At 54.5% G+C, this 20,434-nt stretch overlaps 6 protein-coding genes across 6 annotated transcripts; 5 read left to right on the forward strand and 1 right to left on the reverse strand.

The window, feature by feature from the left end:
* Nucleotides 1–964: 964 nt before the first annotated feature.
* HMPREF1541_02090 (fatty acid synthase subunit alpha) lies at nucleotides 965–6,605 on the forward strand (the record flags this gene model as incomplete). The annotated part of the gene is made up of 2 exons (XM_008716446.1): nucleotides 965–5,844; nucleotides 5,897–6,605. The coding sequence occupies 2 exons, from the start codon at nucleotides 965–967 to the stop codon at nucleotides 6,603–6,605; spliced, it is 5,589 nt and encodes a 1,862-aa protein (XP_008714668.1).
* Nucleotides 6,606–8,069: 1,464 nt separating this feature from the next.
* Nucleotides 8,070–10,242, forward strand: HMPREF1541_02091 (uncharacterized protein; the record flags this gene model as incomplete). Its single annotated transcript, XM_008716447.1, has 6 exons — nucleotides 8,070–8,393; nucleotides 8,501–8,555; nucleotides 8,603–9,084; nucleotides 9,138–9,384; nucleotides 9,516–9,918; nucleotides 10,020–10,242. The coding sequence occupies 6 exons, from the start codon at nucleotides 8,070–8,072 to the stop codon at nucleotides 10,240–10,242; spliced, it is 1,734 nt and encodes a 577-aa protein (XP_008714669.1).
* A 191-nt stretch (nucleotides 10,243–10,433) lies between these two features.
* Nucleotides 10,434–11,699, reverse strand: HMPREF1541_02092 (cysteine desulfurase; the record flags this gene model as incomplete). The annotated part of the gene is made up of 1 exon (XM_008716448.1): nucleotides 10,434–11,699. One exon carries the CDS (start codon nucleotides 11,697–11,699, stop codon nucleotides 10,434–10,436), a length of 1,266 nt encoding a protein of 421 aa, XP_008714670.1.
* Nucleotides 11,700–12,704: 1,005 nt separating this feature from the next.
* Nucleotides 12,705–15,500, forward strand: HMPREF1541_02093 (uncharacterized protein; the record flags this gene model as incomplete). The annotated part of the gene is made up of 1 exon (XM_008716449.1): nucleotides 12,705–15,500. The coding sequence occupies one exon, from the start codon at nucleotides 12,705–12,707 to the stop codon at nucleotides 15,498–15,500; it is 2,796 nt and encodes a 931-aa protein (XP_008714671.1).
* An 836-nt stretch (nucleotides 15,501–16,336) lies between these two features.
* On the forward strand, nucleotides 16,337–17,866 carry HMPREF1541_02094 (uncharacterized protein; the record flags this gene model as incomplete). The annotated part of the gene is made up of 1 exon (XM_008716450.1): nucleotides 16,337–17,866. The coding sequence occupies one exon, from the start codon at nucleotides 16,337–16,339 to the stop codon at nucleotides 17,864–17,866; it is 1,530 nt and encodes a 509-aa protein (XP_008714672.1).
* Nucleotides 17,867–18,116: 250 nt separating this feature from the next.
* On the forward strand, nucleotides 18,117–19,780 carry HMPREF1541_02095 (uncharacterized protein; the record flags this gene model as incomplete). The annotated part of the gene is made up of 3 exons (XM_008716451.1): nucleotides 18,117–18,673; nucleotides 18,721–18,763; nucleotides 19,466–19,780. The coding sequence occupies 3 exons, from the start codon at nucleotides 18,117–18,119 to the stop codon at nucleotides 19,778–19,780; spliced, it is 915 nt and encodes a 304-aa protein (XP_008714673.1).
* Between the last annotated feature and the right edge of the window lie 654 nt (nucleotides 19,781–20,434).

Below are 20,434 nucleotides of genomic sequence, written 5' to 3' on the forward strand. Positions count from 1 at the left end.
AAGGTGCTTGCGGCTGTTTCCCAGAACAATTCTTTTGGCTAACCTGGAGCTTCGGGTGCTGCTCTGTTGAGGAGAGAAAAATTTGTGGACCGCGAGGGGGAGACGCCAATCAGCTGGCAAGCGCAATAGCGTTGGGCGAGCGAAAGAGCGGCGGACTGCAGGGTCTCACGCGGGTCTTCCCCGGCGTCATGATTTTCCCCGACAAGTTTTGCTGAGGCTCATTCTCTTCCCGTATCCCATCAAGCCAGTTGTCAAGTCAACCACTGTGGAGGTCCTACGGGGCACAGGCAACAGCATACGGTTCACCACCAGCGCTATACGGTACGTATTGCTTCGTAGCTCGTTTGATCAGTAAACCGTTGCGCAAAGTAATCCGTTCTCATCTCCTGCACGATGATGTCCTTGCGTTAAGCGGCAGTTGGCGCGCCGACCTGATGGGAGGCCAGCCTATCGGATACGGAATGACCACGTATCCATGGCCCACCATAGGCTCGACCCTTTAGGCCGGTGCACGCTTCGGGGCTTGTTGGGCAATGGTGGGCGGCGTCGCTCGGTCCACGCCAGAAGCTTCAAAGTTTCAACAGGCCTGGGGAGATGCTTGGCTGGCCCTGACGCCGCTCCCAACGTCTCCAACCAGTGGCCTGCCCGCCTCCGGCTGCAGCGACAGCTTCCCGAACTTGTCTCTCAGAAAAAAAGCAGTGCACTCTTTATCGTCACTGCCTTCTCAGTTTTCCGCTACCTCTCAATCCTACATCTCTCTCCCGACCTCTTGCTACTAGTCTTTGTATTTGTCCATTACAAGCTGCGCTTTACTGCGGCCGTGACTGACTGTCTCCCGCTTCTCCGACCTGTCCCTCTTGCGGCGCTCTGATTAGCTTCATAGTGCTGAGGAGAAGGAGGTCACCGTCCACTACCACTTCATTTCAACTTGATACCCATTCTATTCCCTACGCATCCCGGCACAATGCGTCCCGAAATCGAACAAGAGCTCGCCCACACGCTCCTCGTTGAGCTGCTGGCATACCAGTTTGCCTCGCCCGTGAGGTGGATTGAGACTCAAGATGTTATTCTCGAGGCCAACCGGACCGAGAGGATAGTCGAGATTGGTCCTGCTGACACGCTGGGTGGCATGGCCAAGCGGACGCTCGCCTCCAAGTACGAAGCCTACGATGCTGCGACATCAATGGAGCGTCAGGTTCTGGCCTACAATAAAGACCTGAAAGAGATCTATTACGACGTCGACCCAGTACCAGATGAGCCCACACCTGCGGAAACACCTGCAGAGTCCTCCAGTGCTGCACCCGCCTCAGCACCCGCCTCGGCACCTGCAGCAGCAGCGGCTCCTGCTGCGTCCGCCGGACCTGCCGCTGCCGTCGCAGATGTACCTGTCATGGCGGTCGATATTCTACGAGCCCTTGTGGCACAGAAGCTAAAGAAACCTCTAACCGATATTCCCCTCTCGAAAGCCATCAAAGATCTTGTTGGTGGCAAATCTACCCTGCAGAACGAGATTCTCGGTGACCTAGGCAAAGAGTTCGGGTCCACACCAGAAAAGCCAGAAGATACACCTTTAGACGAGTTGGGTGCTGCTATGCAGTCAACTTTCAATGGTCAGCTCGGCAAACAGTCCACCTCGCTCATTGCCCGCATGGTATCCTCGAAAATGCCTGGAGGTTTCAACATTACTGCAGTGCGCAAGCATCTCGAGACCAAGTTTGGCCTTGGTTCTGGCCGGCAGGATGGTGTCCTCCTGCTGGCCCTAACGATGGAGCCTGCCGCCCGCCTGGGCTCCGAGAATGATGCCAAGTCGTATCTGGATGGTGTTGCCGAAAAATATGCTTCAACTGCTGGCATCTCCCTATCCTCCGCTCCCGCTGGTGGTGCCGCTGGTGCTGCTGGCGGTGGTATGATGATGGACCCCGCAGCCATCGATGCCTTGACCAAGGATCAGCGTGCACTGTTCAAGCAGCAGCTCGAGCTCTTTGCACGTTACCTCAAGATGGATCTGCGGGCGGGTGACAAGGCTGCTGAGGGTCATTCAGAGTCTAACAAGGCTCTGCAGGCCCAGCTTGATCTCTGGAACACCGAGCACGGCGAAGTCTACGCTGCTGGCATTGAGCCTTCGTTCGACCCTCTGAAAGCTCGTGTCTACGATTCGGCGTGGAATTGGGCTAGACAAGATGCTCTCAACATGTACTACGACATTATCTTCGGTCGACTCAAGGCTGTTGACCGAGAAATCGTCAGCCAGTGCATTCGTATCATGAACCGATCCAACCCGACCCTTATTCAATATATGCAGTATCACATTGATAATTGCCCGACCGAGCGTGGTGAGACGTACAAGCTTGCCAAAGAGCTTGGAGAGCAGCTCATCGAGAATTGCAAGGACGTCTTGAACGAGGCTCCCGTCTACAAAGATGTTGCTCTTCCCACAGGGCCAAAGACTACTATCGATGCTCGTGGCAACCTTGACTACGAGGAAGTGCCTAGACAAAGTGCTCGTAAACTCGAGCACTATGTCCGTGAGATGGCCGACGGTGGAAAAATTTCCGAGTACAGTAACCGCACAAAGGTTCAGAACGATCTACGAAATGTTTACAAGCTCATTCGCAAGCAACACAAGCTGTCCAAGTCATCTCAGCTTCAGTTCAACTCTTTGTACAAAGAAGTTGTCCGCGCTCTTGCCATGAATGAGTCACAAATTATGCCACAGGAGAACGGCGACGTGAAGAAGCCTGGGCGCAACGGTTCCATTGCTCGTGCTACGGTTAACGGCATCAAGTCTGGAAAGACTGAGACCATTCCTTTCTTGCATCTCAAGAAGAAGGAAGCCCATGGCTGGGACTACAGCAAGAAGCTTACCGGTGTCTACCTCGACGGCTTGGAGAATGCCGCCAAGTCGGGCATTACTTTCCAGGGCAAGATGGCACTCATGACAGGTGCCGGTGCTGGTTCGATTGGTGCTGAGGTCCTTCAGGGTCTCATCAGCGGTGGTGCCAAGGTCGTGGTGACCACCAGCCGCTACTCTCGCCAGGTCACCGAGTATTACCAGTCCATGTATGCTCGCTTTGGTGCCCGAGGCTCTCAATTGGTTGTTGTTCCCTTTAACGGTGGCAGCAAGCAAGATATCGAGGCTCTAGTTGAGTACATCTATGACACCAAGAAAGGCCTGGGTTGGGACCTGGACTTCATCATCCCCTTTGCTGCGATTCCTGAGAACGGCCGGGAGATCGATAGTATTGATTCCAAGTCGGAGCTGGCCCACCGCATCATGTTGACCAACGTGGTCCGCCTTCTTGGTGCTGTCAAGACCAAGAAGTTTGACAGCGGCTTCAACACACGGCCGGCCCAATGTATCCTGCCGCTCTCCCCCAATCATGGTACATTTGGCAACGATGGTCTGTACTCAGAGTCCAAGTTGGCTTTGGAGACCTTGTTCAACAGATGGCATTCCGAGAATTGGGGTGACTTCCTCACCATCTGCGGCGCGGTCATTGGCTGGACTCGCGGTACTGGTCTCATGAGCGGCAACAACATCGTCGCCGATGGCGTTGAGAAGTATGGCGTCCGTACTTTCTCTCAACAGGAAATGGCCTTCAACCTACTTGGCCTCATGTCGCCTGCCATCGTTGACCTGTGCCAGTCCGAACCCGTCTGGGCCGATCTCAACGGCGGGCTGCAATTCCTACCAGATCTCAAGGATATGATGACCAAGCTTCGCGCCGAAATCATGGAGACCAGCGCTGTTCGACAAGCCGTCACTAAGGAGACTGCGATCGAGAACAAGATTGTTAATGGCGAAGATAGCGAGGCTCTTTACAAGAAAACCAATATCGAGCCTCGTGCTAATCTCAAGTTCGAGTTCCCGACTCTGCCCGACTGGAAGACCGACATTGAGCCTTTGAACGGAAAACTCAAGGGTATGGTCGACCTCGATAAGGTGGTCGTTGTTACTGGTTTCTCTGAACTCGGTCCGTGGGGTAACTCGCGTACCCGATGGGAGATGGAAGCCCAGGGCGAGTTCTCCCTGGAAGGCTGCGTCGAAATGGCTTGGCTCATGGGACTCATCAAGAACCACAACGGACCACTCAAGGGCAAGTCATACTCTGGCTGGGTTGATGCGAAGACTCAGGATCCTGTTGATGACAAAGACGTCAAGGCCAAGTATGAGAAGCAGATCCTGGAGCACTCCGGTATTCGTCTGATCGAGCCTGAGCTCTTCAATGGCTACGATCCCAACAAGAAGCAGCTTCTGCATGAAGTTCAGATCGAAGAGGACCTTGATCCTTTCGAGGCGTCGCAAGAAACAGCAGCCGAATTCCGACGACAGCATGGTGAAAAGGTCGAGATCTTCGAGCTCGAGTCTGGCGAGTTCACTGTCCGCTTGAAGAAGGGCGCCACTCTGCTCATCCCTAAGGCGCTCCGCTTCGATCGTCTCGTGGCCGGTCAGATCCCGACTGGCTGGAATGCGAAGACGTACGGTGTGCCCGACGACATCATCGAGCAGGTTGACCAGGTCACACTGTTTGTCCTTGTCTGCACAGCTGAAGCCCTTCTCTGCTCCGGCATTACGGATCCTTACGAATTCTACAAGTACGTCCACTTGACTGAGGTCGGTAACTGCGTTGGCTCTGGTATCGGTGGTACTACCGCCCTCCGTGGAATGTACAAGGATCGCTTCATGGACAAGCCTGTACAGAAGGATATTCTGCAAGAGTCCTTTATCAACACCATGGCTGCTTGGGTCAACATGCTGCTCCTTTCTTCGACTGGTCCCATCAAGACTCCTGTCGGTGCTTGTGCCACTGCTGTCGAGTCGGTCGACATTGGCTACGAAACCATTGTTGAGGGCAAGGCACGTGTCTGCTTCGTTGGCGGCTTTGACGATTTCCAGGAGGAAGGATCGTACGAATTCGCCAACATGAAGGCCACCAGCAATGCTGAGACTGAATTCGCCCACGGTCGCACGCCCAAGGAGATGTCGCGTCCGACCACGACTACTCGTTCTGGCTTCATGGAATCGCAGGGTTGTGGTATGCAGATCATCATGTCTGCCCGTCTCGCGCTCGATATGGGCACACCTATCTATGGTATTATTGGTTTAACCACGACGGCGACGGACAAGATTGGCCGCTCCGTTCCTGCGCCTGGCCAAGGTGTTTTGACCACTGCTCGCGAGAATCCTGGAAAGTTCCCCTCACCTCTGCTAGACATCAACTATCGCCGCCGACAGCTCGACCTGCGCCGTCGTGCCATCAAGAATTGGCAAGAGTCTGAACTTCTCTATCTCAATGAGGAAGCCGCCGCCATGAAAGCTCAGGCTGGCTTTGGCTTCGATGAGAAGGAGTACATGGAGGATCGTATGGCTCACATCGAAAAAGACGCCAAACGTCAGGAAAAGGAGGCACAATTCAGCCTCGGAAACAACTTCTGGAAACAAGATCCTACCATCGCTCCACTCCGTGGCGCTTTGGCCACCTGGGGCCTTACCATCGATGATCTTGGTGTTGCATCCTTCCACGGCACTTCCACTGTTGCCAACGACAAGAACGAATCGGAAGTCATCTGCAAGCAACTTGAGCATCTTGGCCGCAAGAAGGGCAATGCTCTCCTCGGTATCTTCCAGAAGTATCTCACCGGTCATCCCAAGGGTGCGGCTGGTGCCTGGATGTTCAACGGGTGTTTGCAAGTCCTCAACTCCGGACTTGTGCCTGGCAACCGCAATGCCGACAATGTGGACCAGGTCATGGAGAAGTTCGACCACATCGTGTACCCCAGTCGTTCTCTTCAAACGGATGGCATCAAAGCCTTCTCCGTTACCTCGTTCGGTTTCGGGCAAAAGTAAGTGACTGTCCTCTTGTCTTGATCCGAACAATGCTAACAACTTTCGCAGGGGCGCCCAAGCCATCGGTATCCATCCCAAGTATCTGTACGCGGCTCTTGATCAGGCCGACTTCCAGCAATACAAGATGAAGGTGGAAGCTCGCCAGAAGAAGGCGTATCGCTACTTCCACAACGGCATGATCAACAACACGCTGTTCGTCGCCAAGACTCAATCACCTTATGCCGACAACATCATGCAGAAGGTCTTCTTGAACCCTGACCAGCGTGTGCAGGCCGACAAGAAGACGGGCGAACTGACCTATTCTCCCGCGGTCCCCAAGAAGGCTGTCAGCAAGAACGCCGAGCAGACCAAGGTTATGCTCGAGTCTTTGACCAAGGCCACCGCGACCGAGGGCAGCAAGGTCGGCGTTGATGTCGAAGAAATCAATGCCATTAATATCGAGAATGAGACCTTTGTGGAGAGGAACTTTACTGCCTCGGAGCAGGCCTACTGCCGCAAGGCTGCATCGCCTCAGGCTTCATTTGCAGGCAGGTGGTCTGCAAAGGAAGCCGTCTTCAAGGCTTTGGGTGTGAGCGGCAAGGGTGCGGGCGCTGCACTCTCCGACATTGAGATCCTGTCAGATGACAAAGGTGCTCCCAAGGTCACCCTCCACGGTGACGCTCTCAAGGCGGCGAAAGAAGCTGGAGTAAAGAACGTCAACGTCAGCATTAGCCATAGCGACACTCAGGCTATTGCCGTCGCGGTATCTGCGTTTTAGGTTATCAGGTCTGCAGATGCGGACACATGTTTCATCAGAGCGACGGGGATATTTCACAGGCGCGATGGCATGGACTGGGCATTAATGGGGGTTTAGCAGATTGCGACTCGATACCATCGAGATGTAAAGGTCGGACCACGGACATCACAGTGCTTCGCACAGCGAAGCTTATCCATAGATAGAGCATCGGACTTGGTTGACTGATAACGAATGTAATTATCCAAGATTATTCTGACACTACTGTCTCTACTCCGTCTCTGATGCGGCCAACTTGTCCGCACGTCTTTGCCTGGCTACCAGAAGCCAAGACATCGTGGGTGTGAAGGAGGGCGACGTGCGACTCCGGGTAAAGACGGCTACCCGATTGCTCACCTACAGTCAGTCCTTGCCCAATCGTGCTACGCGACATCCCAGTTGATTTTTTCGTTCAGCAAGTGGCATGTAGATGACAGGCTGGGGTTTGGCTCCAACTTCTAGAATGCTATCAAAGCCTACCCGCCGAATACACCTGTCATGAGCCGGATACCCGTCCCTTGCTACAGCGCCAGACTCCGGCCGACTCCAACGGTAGCACGCGACTTCATCGCGACCTGCCCCGCTGACTCTAGCTCCATGTGATCGGCCGAAGCTACGAGATAGGGATGTTACCTTCAATGCACTTCAACTTCGACCACTTCCAGCTGGTGGAGTTGTACTGCTTCGCCTAGCTGCGGGGTTGGCTGGGGTGCGCGATAAGCCTTTCGGAGTGTGGCAATTCCATGCTTGAGATGCTTGTGGTGCTTGTGATGCTTGTGTCGCGCCCGTGAGTACCACAGTACACCTCTACGGCAACAGCGGTACCAACCGTCCAGGCACTTGTCCTCACTGCCATCTCAATACCTGCAACCAGCCGCTTAGTCTTGCCATCGCGAGTCTTGCATAATCCATGGAATAGAATAGGGAGGGCTGGGGTCCTAAACATCACGGAAAGGCTACCATATTCGACATGTCCATGACGATGCCGGTGCCCCGCCATGAATCGTGTGCTCAGCGCTACGGTCCGGCCGAGGTTTATCAGGGTTGCCTGGACCTGACAATCGACCTACCAAATGGAGTATAATGCACCGTTGGGCTCAAGCTTAGGAAGCTGCATGATTGGTGTCCAGGATGGTTCCTGTCCAGGAGGATCCCAATCTTTTTGTTGACCAGCATCACCGAATGCTACCACATTCACGTCATGGCCCCCGGACTGCCTTGAGCTCCAAGCTCTAGCTCAAGCTCAAGCTCGCTTCGCCGCGGCAGCTGTTCGCCATGGAACGCTCCAATCGTTGTGGTCGATAAGGTAGGTCCAGCAAGCAGGTCAGTAGGTAGGTATACCTTCGGTGAGAACCTGCGTGGAGCAAACTTTTTCTTCCTCCTTCGTTTGTACCGCTACGTCCCTGCAGAGACTTGTCAACTGCCCAAATACGTGATCTGCCTATCATTATGAAGCTCACTTCAAGCGTGGCTTCTCTGGCCCTTCTGGCCGCGTCAGCAGACGCTTTCCAACCTGGGCCAAAGATTCAGAAGCGCAGCAAGGGACCCGCCATTCAGATCTCACCTCGCCAGCTGCCTGCAGAGCCAGTTGACGTCCAGTCAGTGACCAGCCCAAATGGAGTCACCATTCGGTACAAGGAGCCTGGCAAGGAAGGCGTCTGCGAGACCACTCCAGGCGTCAATTCCTATGCTGGCTTTGTAGATCTGGCTCCCGATGTCCATAGCTTTTTCTGGTTCTTTGAGAGCAGAAGAGATCCGGCCAACGACCCTCTGGTGAGTTTTAATACCCCTGCCAGCGAATATGGTATCCCCAACGAGCCTGGCATGGTTTTGGGTGGCCGTTCCGCTAAATGTCCTCTAACGTACTGATCCTTTGTTAGACCTTATGGCTCAATGGTGGCCCAGGATCAGACAGCTTAATAGGCTTATTTCAAGGTGAGTACGTCAATACCGCTCGAAATCGAAGTGCTCACATGTGGTAGAACTCGGACCATGCAACATAACCGAAGATCTGATGACACAGTTGAATCCTTACGCCTGGAACGAAGTGAGCAATATGCTCTTTTTGAGCCAACCTCTCGGAGTTGGTTTCTCGTATTCGGGGAAAGAGCCAGGATCTTATTGGAATGTGACTGGTGAGATCCTCAACGCAACCCAGGCACCTGTGGACGGCAGATACCCCACAATCAACGCTTCGGCGATCGATACCACAGACCTTGCAGCTATCGCTGCTTGGGAAGTCATTCAGGGGTTTTACTCTGGTCTACCACAGCTGGATTCCAATGTCTCGTTGACCGAGTTCAATCTGGCCACCGAGAGCTATGGCGGTCATTACGGTCCGGCGTTTTATAACTATTTCTACGATCAGAACGAGGCCATTGCCAATGGTTCGGCGCAGGGAAAGCAGTTGAGCTTCAACTCGCTGACCATCATCAACGGCATTATCGATGAGATGATTCAAGTGGTATGTCCAACACTGAGACCCAATTCGCATACACAAAGCTTACCCAGTTCTAGCCATATTATCCCGAGTTTGCTGTCAACAATACATACGGCATCAAAGGCCTAAACGACACGCAATACGAGTACGCAAAGTTCGCGCTGAACATGCCTTTTGGGTGCCTCGAGCAAGTTGAATTCTGCCGTTCTGCCGATGTGAGCACAGACGTAGGCAAGGCTATATGCACCGAGGCCGGTAACATGTGCCGCGACAACGTCGAGGGCATTTTTGAGAACCAACAGGTCTACGGTTATTACGATATCCGTAAGTCGCCCAAATTCTCGAAAGCATTCATGGAGTGTCTTATTCCATGAGCTGCGCCCTCTGGAAATACGCTTTATACCATCCTCCTCTCACATGCGTCTCCCAATTCATGTTTCGCTGACATTCACTAGGACACCCCTACGACGACCCCACCCCACCCGACTACTTCGTCGACTTCCTCAATCTCGAGAGCACGCAGGCCGCCCTGGGCGTCGACACCAACTACTCGACCTCCAACACCGAAGTCTACTACGCCTTCCAGCAGACCGGCGACTTTGTCTACCCCAACTTTCTGGAGGATCTCGAGCACATTCTCAACAACTCGGTGCGCGTCTCCCTCATCTACGGCGACGCCGACTACATCTGCAACTGGTTCGGCGGCGAGGCCGTCTCCCTGGCCGCGCAGTACACGCACACCGCCGAGTTCAACGCCGCGGGCTACACGCCCATGCTGGTCGACGGCGTCGAGTACGGCGAGACGCGCGAGTATGGCAATTTCTCCTTTACACGCATCTACGAATCCGGGCATGAAGTGTAAGTTTCTGCCTTTTCCACTCCCTTCACCCTTCTACCTAGTCCCTACAAAAGGGGGTTTCAAGGCGTGATCGATGGCTAATAGAGGTTCAACTCCACAGTCCTTACTACCAGCCGATCGCCTCGCTGCAGCTCTTCAACCGCACGGTCTTTGGCTGGGACACGGCCACCGGCACCAAGAAGGTCACGGCGGATCTGGGCACGACGGGCGACGCGCACGCCACGCACACGAATGCTTACACGCCCCTGCCGAGCGCGACGCAGTCGGCGGAGGCGGCGGCGAAGGTGTTTGGGCCGGGGAGGGCTGTGCACTGGAAGGTCTAGGGTGATGGGTGGGAGGGACTGGTTGATGACAGAGCTGATGACTTTGGATGTCGTGATGAGTGTCATGATTTAGGGTGGAGGTAGTGTGCATACCTTGATGAGGTACGTCAGATGTAATGAGATGGGGCAAGCTACCCATGTCTATCTCACTCAACACGCCCTCCACATGCTCTCTTGCTCCTTGGTAGTATCTACCAATTTGAGACATCGTTCCTCCCCTCCCCGCCCTGCGGATTCTTTCCTGCCCCCTCTGTGATCACCTCGTCCAGCACTTTCACTAGCCCCTCCACCTCTTCCACGGTGTTGTAGTGCAGCAGCGAGCAGCGCAGCACCCCATCGTCCGCATCCGGGACATTCAGCACCTCCTCACACAGCCGCTTCGAGTAGAAATGCCCGTTGCGGCACCCGTAATTCGACCGTGCCTCAATCGCGTCGATGATGCCCAAGGAGCTCTGGCCCTTGACACGCCAGCTCACGAGCGGAATGCGCAGTTTGCGGTCGCAGCTCGGCTCGCCGTAGATCTTGATGATGTCGGGTTTGGAGCGCAGGTATTTGAGTAGGATCTCCTGGATCTGCTCTTCCTGCTTGGAGATGGCGTCCCAGCCGACGCGCGAGAGGTAGGCGATGATTTCCGGCACGGCTTGCACGGCCTCGTAGCTGCCGGCGGCGAGGCCGAGCATTTCTTCCAGCGTGGAAGTGGTCTTGAAGTAGTGACCCAGGGTCTCGATTTCGGGGTGGGCGCGTGGGCTGACGTACAGCATGGCTACGTGGGGGCCGTAGACTTTGTACCAGGAGAAGGAGTAGAAGTCGACACCGAAGGCTTGCACGTCGACGGGGGCGTGGGGCGCGTACGCTACGGCGTCGGCGGCGAATAGGGCGCGGGGATTCGCGGCGTGGACTACCTCGCTCAGGGCGGCGAGGTCGGTGACGGTGCCGAGGATGTTGCTCGTGTGTGTGCACGCCACGAGGCGCGTCTTATCATTGACCAGCTTTCGTAAATCTTCGGGTACCAGTTTCGGGTTGCTGTCCGTGTCTTTCGACGGGACCCACCAGACGACCTTGAGACCTCGCCATTTGGCCATCTGCAGCCAGCCCGCGACGTTGGCCTCATGGTCCAACTTGCTCAGCACGATCTCATCGCCAGGCTCCGTCTTCAGCGCCGTGCTGAGGTTGCGGAAGTGCTGTGTTGTGGAAGGGCCGAAGACGACCTGGTCCGGAGAGGCGTTGATGTATTTTGCGCCCGCGACGTGGCCGGCGGAGAATTTGGAGGTGGACTGCTGTGAGACTGGGTATGAGGCGCCGAGCTGCACGTTGGTGGTGCGAAGGTAGGTGGCGATGGAGTCGATTACACTACCCAGGACCTGCGAGCCTCCAGCGTTGTCCATGAAGACCTGCTTTTGGGCCAGAGCGGGGAACTGCGCGCGGATGGCATCAATGTCGAAGCCTGCGGAACCCATGGTGAGGGTCGCTGTGGTGAGTGGCCCGGGCTATAGGGGGACTGCAACGGGTGGTTGTGATGGGGGGATCGACTTAGCTAGCACTGTGCTCGTAGTATCAAGAGACGCTTGGTATCTGCCATAGTTGTCTCGCAACCATAGACAGATATATCCGCGACTTACCATCAGACTATTGCCGATGAGGAAGGTGGGACGGTTCGCCATTGGCTGGCCCCGCATCGTTCGCCCATGGCGGGAGAACAACGCCCTTCTGCAACTGGCTTGCTTCCTACCGACGTGAATGTACCAAAGAAGGCTACCTGTCCAAGATCTCAAGCCTGAAGGCTTGACTGTCGCGATGGAGCATGCTACAAGCGCTGCAGCTGTGGTTCAAGCACATGTAGGGGTGGTGGAAAAACACGTGGAGAGCTTCCCATCAAGGCAGCAACCGTTGACATAACAACGGCCACGAACCCGGAGTCTGTTGTCGGCTGATGCGAGACGCTTGAGAGAACGTAGACTCAACTGCAACAGTGTTCTTCACGTCGTAGTCCAGATTATATTCCGGCATCAAGTTGTGGAGTCCGAAGGAGAGACTTGGCGGACAAGGCTGAATATTTCGTGGAGCAAGGCTGAGTGTTTGTTGACCATCGCCATAGCAACGGGCACGCTTGGGGTCTTCTGTCGTGGCATGGCTTGCGCTGACGACCCTCACCGTTCATCCATACGTTATCCATCATCGTCCTGCGGTCTTGCACTCAGCTGTGGGAGTTTGCTGGCTATTCTTCACGCAATTGACCTAACATGGGAATCTGACTTTCCGCGACGCCTCTGCAGCATCTTTCTAAACGAGCTATTCCGCCAGTTCGATCAGTCCCTTCTTATCAGCGACGCGATGGAGGAGCGCGAGAACGTAGGACTCTACACGCTCCACGGCACGCTCATGCTAATAAATGCTAGTTTGTCTCGAGTTTGCCCCAGCCCAAGCGTTTCGCGCCACCATCACCCGGCAGAGGCTTGAATGAGATGACCGCATCTGCCAACAACGCCCGCAATGGCTCCATGCTCCCTCCGCCCACCCAGTATCATGGCCACAAGCGGCAAGCCTCCAATCGTCCGTCTCAGATCATCCAAGAAGACACCGCAGACTCACATATTCCAGTGCCCGAACCTCCATCCAAGCGAAAGACTTTGGTAGAGAGAGCTGGCGAACCGTTGAAGCAGAGCTTAGCGGCTCCTCGTTCGAACACCGCCGTCAGCAGCTCTGTATCGTCCGTCATATCTGCTCGTTCAGGATCGAGCTTCTCTCAATCCTCGAGAAACACGTCAAACCACTCCCGCCACACTTCGAACTCGTCGTTCTCCGCCAGCGTCAACTCAGGCATCCGTCCACCCGCATCCACCCTAGCTCGACCTAAGACATCCCTCGCCAAAGAACGTAATGGACAAGCCGCTCCGAGGCCAGCTACATCACATGGGAACCGTGCCCAGCCCAAGGAGGATGCCAGATCTAAGCGTATGTATCCCACAAGCCCCGTGAAACCTGTATCACCTTCCCCACGGATGGATTTCTCTGTCACGAAGAGAGGCGCCCTTTCCACAGCTTCCCATGTGAGCAGGATATTGTCTTCCCGTGAGGTCTCTCTTTCCAAGGCTTTTGCAGGCATGCGCTTGACCAGCAGCAATGCTGAGCTTGCACCATCCCCCGCCAAAAGTCCTACGAGGATCCCACGTGCCAAACTCTCTTCCCCCAAGAAGCTGCAGGACATTCCCAAGATCACGCCGCCGAAGATGACTCCCCCAGAGCGTCCTATATGGCACCCTTCTCCTATTCCCGTATCCCCATCCAAATCTAGTAAGAAACGTCAATTTCTAACTGTCGATTCTAATTTAGAAGACTGGGACCCCGAAGAGCAATATGGCAATATGGAGCGTATGTATCAAGACGTGTGCTCCCACTACAAGGTGGCGATGGAGGACAACAGCAGTTTTCGAGAGACGACCAGCGTGTACAAGCAAGCAGTTGCCAAGCTCGAAGAAGAACGGTCATCCCTAACAGAATCAATCATTGCCCTGAAAGCTGAGAACGAGACGAGCAAGTATCGGGTCAGCGCTGCTGAACGCGAGAAGCTGGAAGCAAAGCGTGATGCCGAGGAAGAGATCGAGGAGGTCCGACGCCAATTCCGCATCGAGATGGAGAGTGTCAAGCAGGCTCATCGAGACGAAGTTGAGCGTCTCAAGAGCGATCACCGAGACGAGATCCGTGATTTCAAACGCAGGTATGACGACGAGTTGGAGCATGAACGCTCCCAGCGCATTCAAGCACTGAGCCAGGTCTCTACCGCGACTGCACTCGAGAAGCAGAAGCAGCAGCTTGAGCTCGATTCAAAGGAGCGAGAGATTCTCAATGTCAAGTCCGAAGTCGACCGGATCAACGCAGGCCTCACGAGAGAGCAGGCTCTCAACGATGAGCTGAGACAGACGCTGGCGAACGCAGGCAACACAGCTGCTGCCATGGAGAATGCTCGACAAGCGTTGCAGGCAAAGATCGAGTTCCTCGAGTCCGACAACAAGTCACAATCCGAGGCCTACGCGAGCATGGAGCGGCGCATGAGCGAGGCCCTCGAGAAGGCCGAAGAGTGCATGGAGAAGCTCCGCAGAGAAGAAACGTTGCGGAGGAAGCTACACAATCAAGTGCAGGAATTGAAAGGGAACATCCGCGTCTTCTGCCGTGTTCGGCCTAGCCATCCAAGCTCCGGGGGCGAAGAGACGGCCAAAATCAGCTTTCCAGACGAAGACGACTCGAAGCAAATTGAGGTCCGCGGTCCCGAAGAGACCAGCAGCCTTGGAAAGGTCACCACGAAGAAATACGATTTCGAGTTCGATCGCGTCTTCGACACCGCCTCCCACAATAGCGCCGTTTTCGAGGAGATCAGCCAACTGATTCAGTCTGCCCTCGACGGCTTTAATGTCTGCATCTTCGCCTATGGCCAAACGGGTTCGGGTAAGACCTTTACAATGTCTTCGGAGGACGGCATGATCCCTCGCGCACTGCGTCAGATCTACAGTACCAGCAAGGAACTTGAATCCCGTGGCTGGTCGTACACCATGGAGGGCAGCTTCATCGAGGTCTACAACGAGGACATTCGCGACCTCCTCGGCGAGGAGGGCCGCAGCACCACGTCCGCCACCAAGAAACACGAAATTCACCACGATACTGCTAAATGCGAGACAACCATCACCAATATCACTACCCTGAGCCTGAACTCGCAAGACCAAGTGGAGGGCATCCTGGAGCAGGCCATGGCGCGCCGCTCTGTCGCCGCCACAAGTGCCAACGAGCATTCATCGCGTTCGCACTCTGTGTTCATCCTCAAGTTGCAGGGCTACAATGCCACCACTGGAGAGCGGTCCAAGGGTACGCTGAATCTTGTTGACCTTGCGGGCAGTGAACGTCTCAATGCTTCCAAAGTTGAGGGTGCGCGCCTCAAGGAAACGCAGAACATCAACAAGTCGCTATCTTGCCTCGGCGATGTCATCAGCGCCTTGGGGCAGCAATCTGCTGGAGGCTCTGGTAGTGGCGGCTTCAATCCACGAGCAAGCGTCAATGCTGGCAGCGGCTCAGATGGCGGGGCTCATATTCCCTACAGGAATAGCAAGTTGACGTACCTGTTGCAGTATAGTCTGAGTGGCAACTCGAAGACGCTGATGTTTGTGATGGTTGCGCCGGAGAAGAAGCATCTACAAGAAACGATCACAAGCTTGAAGTTTGCAGAGAAGGTGGGGAACACAAGGATTGGTGTGGCGAAGAGGTCGAAATAAGGCAGACATTTGGGCTGTATCTCAGGCTGAAGTGTGACTCGAATGATTGGAGTTCATATCCATGGGTCTACTGTACATTGCAGTCAGCTGGGAAGTGGGCGTGTTGGTTATTCTGCGTTGTTGGCGTTCAGAGCGTTTCAAGCGGATATGCTTGGGTTCTGCTAGAGGATGGTTTATTTGGGTGAGCCGATAGAGGCTTTGTACTTTCTTGTCTCTGTTGAATAACGACCCAGTACGATGTCTCTCATTGCGGCACCAGAGTCCACGTTCCATTAGATCGCCAATGAAGCACAGTGGGGACAGGGGGGTTGGCATCGCGTTTTAGCGCTGCCTTGATGTCCCCTACGTCTGTCGTCAACAACAACCACCAGATGCGGTGTATCTGCCTCTGCGGCGGCACGTTGCAGCAACCCACCTATTGTGGTGTCGACGTGATGACGGTCGTCCAATGTAACTGGTTGGAGGAATGTGTAGTCAGAGACTTTGAGTGCAGCCTTGGCGATGAATCAGCAAGCTGGTGCACAGTGGCATTCCCCTCCTCTTGACCTCACATCCGCCTCTTCCGCCGACTTTTATACCTCACTGCCAACCCGGAGAAACCTCCCAGGTGTTGTTGGACAATCGAAACACCTGGATCGCAGTCGGATGATCATACCTAAGCAATCAATTCGCAGCCCCATCAAGTGCTCGAGGCACTTTCGCCAGAGCACGTGACATCCTTGTGAAGGGTGGCTCGAGAGTTATATATTGGACATCTGGGTGCTTTCAACGCCCTCCACCACTCAGGGGTATTTGCCTGGCTAGCCGGCACCCAGAATCCCGTTTGCCTCACCACCATGAGCGCCGTGGCGAATCATGCTCCTGGAAAGGAGCGGAAGGGATCTATTTTCAAACTGTTCGGCAAGCACAAGAAAGAACGGGCTCAATCGGTGGCCCCGGACGATGGACATTCACATAGGAGCTCCGTCTCCCAAACACCTCGCAGGAGCCTGCAGATCTCAAGCAAGGATGCCTATATCATCGAGCAGCGGTCGACGAACGCTAGCTCTCTGAGCGGAGGTTCTAGCCTCGCAGCTGTGTCCACCCCGTACCAGCGAGACAAGCAAACCGGGGAGACAAAGTACGTGCGTGACACACAGACGGGCGAGATCATCGACCATACCGAAATGCTTCACTCCTTGGGTCTGGTTGATTCGGCAAAAGAGGTGCCTCTTTTGATGCGGATACAGAGCCAGGACGGTACGGAGCCCGGCGAGAAGATTGTCGCAAGACTTGAGGCGAAGATATGGGATTCTATCCACACATATCTCAGCTTGGCCGACGTTGCTGCACTGTCGTTCTCCTGCAAGGCCTTCCATCAACGCCTGGGCGACAGTCCATTCACAGACCTCAACCTGTCTGACAACAAGGACGAGAAGGATGACTTCCTAATACGATTGGACAAGACTCTTCCGGCGCATCTTCTATGCTTCGATTGCCAGAAGTATCACAAGAGGTTAAATCCTGGTGAAGAGAAATTGATGCCCGTCAACGTGTTGAACCCAGTGTACACGTGCCCGGAACTGGGCAATCCGAACAAGATCTACCCCAGGATCCGACTGACCTTCGACCGTATCTTACCGCTCACTTTCCTACAGCTTGCCATGCGCGCCCACCGGTTTGCGCCTCAATATGGCATCACTACAGAATCTCTATTCCGGCGATACAAGGACAAAGTTGACGACAGCACTTGGTCGCACCAAACCAAATTTGTTGTTGTCAAGGGCCACCTTCTCATGCGAGTGATGAGCCAGTGCTATGCTCCTCCAGGCCTGCCGCCAGCTGGTGAACGACATCTCCTGTACTCGCGACAAAACTTCATTCCCTTTTTCTCAGTTTGCCCGCACTGGCAAGATGGCGTGCTCATGACCAACGTCAAATGTGCTCTTCGCCACATCCCGAAGCCGTTAGAGGGCAGTGGCATCAACCGGATCGCTAATGAGGCAAAGCTTCATTTCAATCCACACAATCCTATCATCAGCCTGTGTAACGAATGCCGGCCCATGCGACGATGTCCTGAATGTCCGTCGGAGTATTTGATCGAGGTTAGGATGACCGAGGATCGAAGTGACCCTTCAAAGCTGTTCAAACAGACTCTTGTGGTCACACGCTGGACCGACCTAGGAGATGGGACCTCACCTTATACACCGGAATGGGCTGCACTTAATGGCAGGCCGGGCTTTGATTCCATCCAAGCATTGGGCAAGAGAGCTGTTGCGGGTCAATTTGAAGCAGAATTCAATGGCGACGTCCTGCCTTCGCAAAATATGCTCTCGATGAATCCTGAGAAGGTCAAGCTAGGAGAGCGCGGCCATGACTGGTATTGAACCTCACCTTCCCGTATGCAAGAGGCAAACAGATGCAGCAGCGCCCGGAGGTAGCCGGAGTTGAGGGTTGCTGCCTATTCTACAAGGCACCCAGCCCCGCACAAGGCATCGGTCACTGCATGCGACCTTGCCTGGAGCACTCATTCGTGTGCATCTTTGCTGACTTCATCAACTTCATCAACAAATTCATCCATTTATCCCCCACTACTGTATCCAATATGCAAAAGCACTTACAGCAGTATTTGCAGACATGCTTGAGCTCAGAATACCCGTGGAGAGAAAGGCCGATCCGCATCCAAACCCGCGACCTCCCAGATCGAAATGCTCGCCGCCGGGCATTGGCATGGAAACCCTTCCCAATGAAATACTCCATCTCATCGTCACCAGTCTCGATGCTCCATCCGCCGTCTGCCTAGCACTGACATCCTGTCGACTCTACAACTGCGTTCTCACTGTCACTAAGTCGGACAGGCTTGACGACATCTGCCCCAAGAACTATTACAAGCAATCACCGCGAACGGTCCAGATCTACTATTTCGATTCCGAGGCTCCTCATTACCGCGACCCTTTCAAGCTTCTCGACTATGCTAAAGGCTTTGGAATTTCGTCGGCCACCTTCGACCCGGCGTATACACAGCTCATGCTCAATCTCCGAGGCTGGATGGCTCCACGCTACGTCTTGTGCTTCGCCAGTGCAAAGACCAGATATGTGCCGAGAAAGGGTGATCATGTGTGCAGCGCGTGTCAAAGTGAGAGACGGTACCTGGCCGCACACGAGCTGCATCAGTACACTGGCAAGCTGATTAGGTATGAAGAGATGGAAGTGGCACGACAAGGTGACTGACCTAGTGTAGGGGTTGGCGGCCGCGATCCAGATGGGAGAGTGTCTTTGCAATGGTGCAGATGCTTGACCATCTATGGAAGTACGGTTGAGGCGTCATGAGATGGCAGCCAGGGTGCCTCGAAGACCTTGAGAGCAGAAATGACAATGTCGATATCCACGTGGAGAAGAACGATACCCATACGAATAATTACGAAAGCGAGCATGCGCAGGCATACAGTGCTGAATCACCAACCGAAAATGTTTGCAACGACGGAGTGGGAGTCATGAGGCAAGCGGTTGTACGAATGCCGACATGAGCCCATCTATGATTATGAAGAACTTACTGTAATCCCATATTGCGCAAGTCCAGGCTATTCGCAGCAGCGATCGCGCACTTCCATATGAGGGCTGATGCTTGAAGACCACATGGAAACAAAGTCCAGATTCAGCCGCATTCAGGCATCGAGATGAACCAAACATTCGGTTTGTGTCGTCCTGGTACGGCCATCGAGATTTGCTCGCTCAACATAAACTCCGAGGCAACCATGTAAACATGTGGTACGACTGGGTCAACACCTGAAAATATAAATGAGTGTGGTGACTAACGTGTCATGGCAAGGAGGTATATTAAATGTCTGCCTAGAGGACCTGTGCCTTGACTCTCACTATGCTGTTCGCCTACCACCGTCACTGTCCGGGACTCTTCCCAATTTGCTCTTCTGTCAGCGTAACGCCCTCGTCGCTAACCAACTTGTCAAACACCTCTATCCGAACAGTCGGACGGTAATAGCCTCTGGACTCCTTCAAACAGTCCTTCCGTTCCGCGGCACCACCACTTCCTCCTCCTCATGCTCCGGGCTTCACACGACAATCCTTCCAACACCATGGCGCTTCTCGACCTGCCAACCGAGGTGCTCTCCGAGGTTGTCGCCCACCTCGACCGCCCCTCCACCGCCCTCTTTGCTCTCACCAACACCAGAGCCTACAGTTGCGTCACCTTTGCACATTCCACCAACCCCGTCAACCACTTCATCCCCACCCTCTCACCAGCTCGCCTCGCCACCTTCGCGCCCAGCACCGCGGCCACTTAAGCTGCAAGAACCAATGGAACATTGACTTCCTCGAGCACCCCGAGACCAGCACCGCCGAATGGCTGAAGGCGTTCGACTCCTTCCAGACGCTGGTCCGTGTTCAGGGCTGCGAGGTGTGTCGGCACGTGCTCTTCATGTAGCAGCTGAGGGGATGGTTGGGGAGGGATTACAGCTTTTGCCCAGAAACACGGAAGTTCTATAAGAGAAGCCTGCGGTCGAGCCATACGCGGCGTTGTGGGAAGGCGAATGGATGCCTGGCGGAGTTTTGGAGATCGAAGGTCACAGAGAACCTGGGTAGTGCGAGTGACGAGGTGAGGGCGATGGAGAAGATTGGGCTAGAGGATGCTTTGGAAGAGAACGAGAAGAAGAATGGCTCGTCGTCGAGAGTGAATGAGATGTCGAAGAAGCGGAAAGCATCGGCGTCTGAAGACCAGGGGAGGGAGGAGGACAGGTCGGAGGGTCTCGTGCCAGCTCAGACGGCCTACGGGACACTACAATCTGCGCAAGAGGCTGAGACGGTGAAGCTGCTGCATGTGAATTGCCAGTAGATGCTCGTTGCCGTTAATAGTTCTTCTTCCACGGCGTCGGGCAGTGAATTGCTTGGCAGTGGTTAAGTACTTACAGCAGCAGCAAATTGCAACGATTACCTGCTTC

Source organism: Cyphellophora europaea (genome assembly GCF_000365145.1).
Source record: "Cyphellophora europaea CBS 101466 unplaced genomic scaffold supercont1.2, whole genome shotgun sequence".
NCBI lineage: Eukaryota > Fungi > Ascomycota > Eurotiomycetes > Chaetothyriales > Cyphellophoraceae > Cyphellophora > Cyphellophora europaea.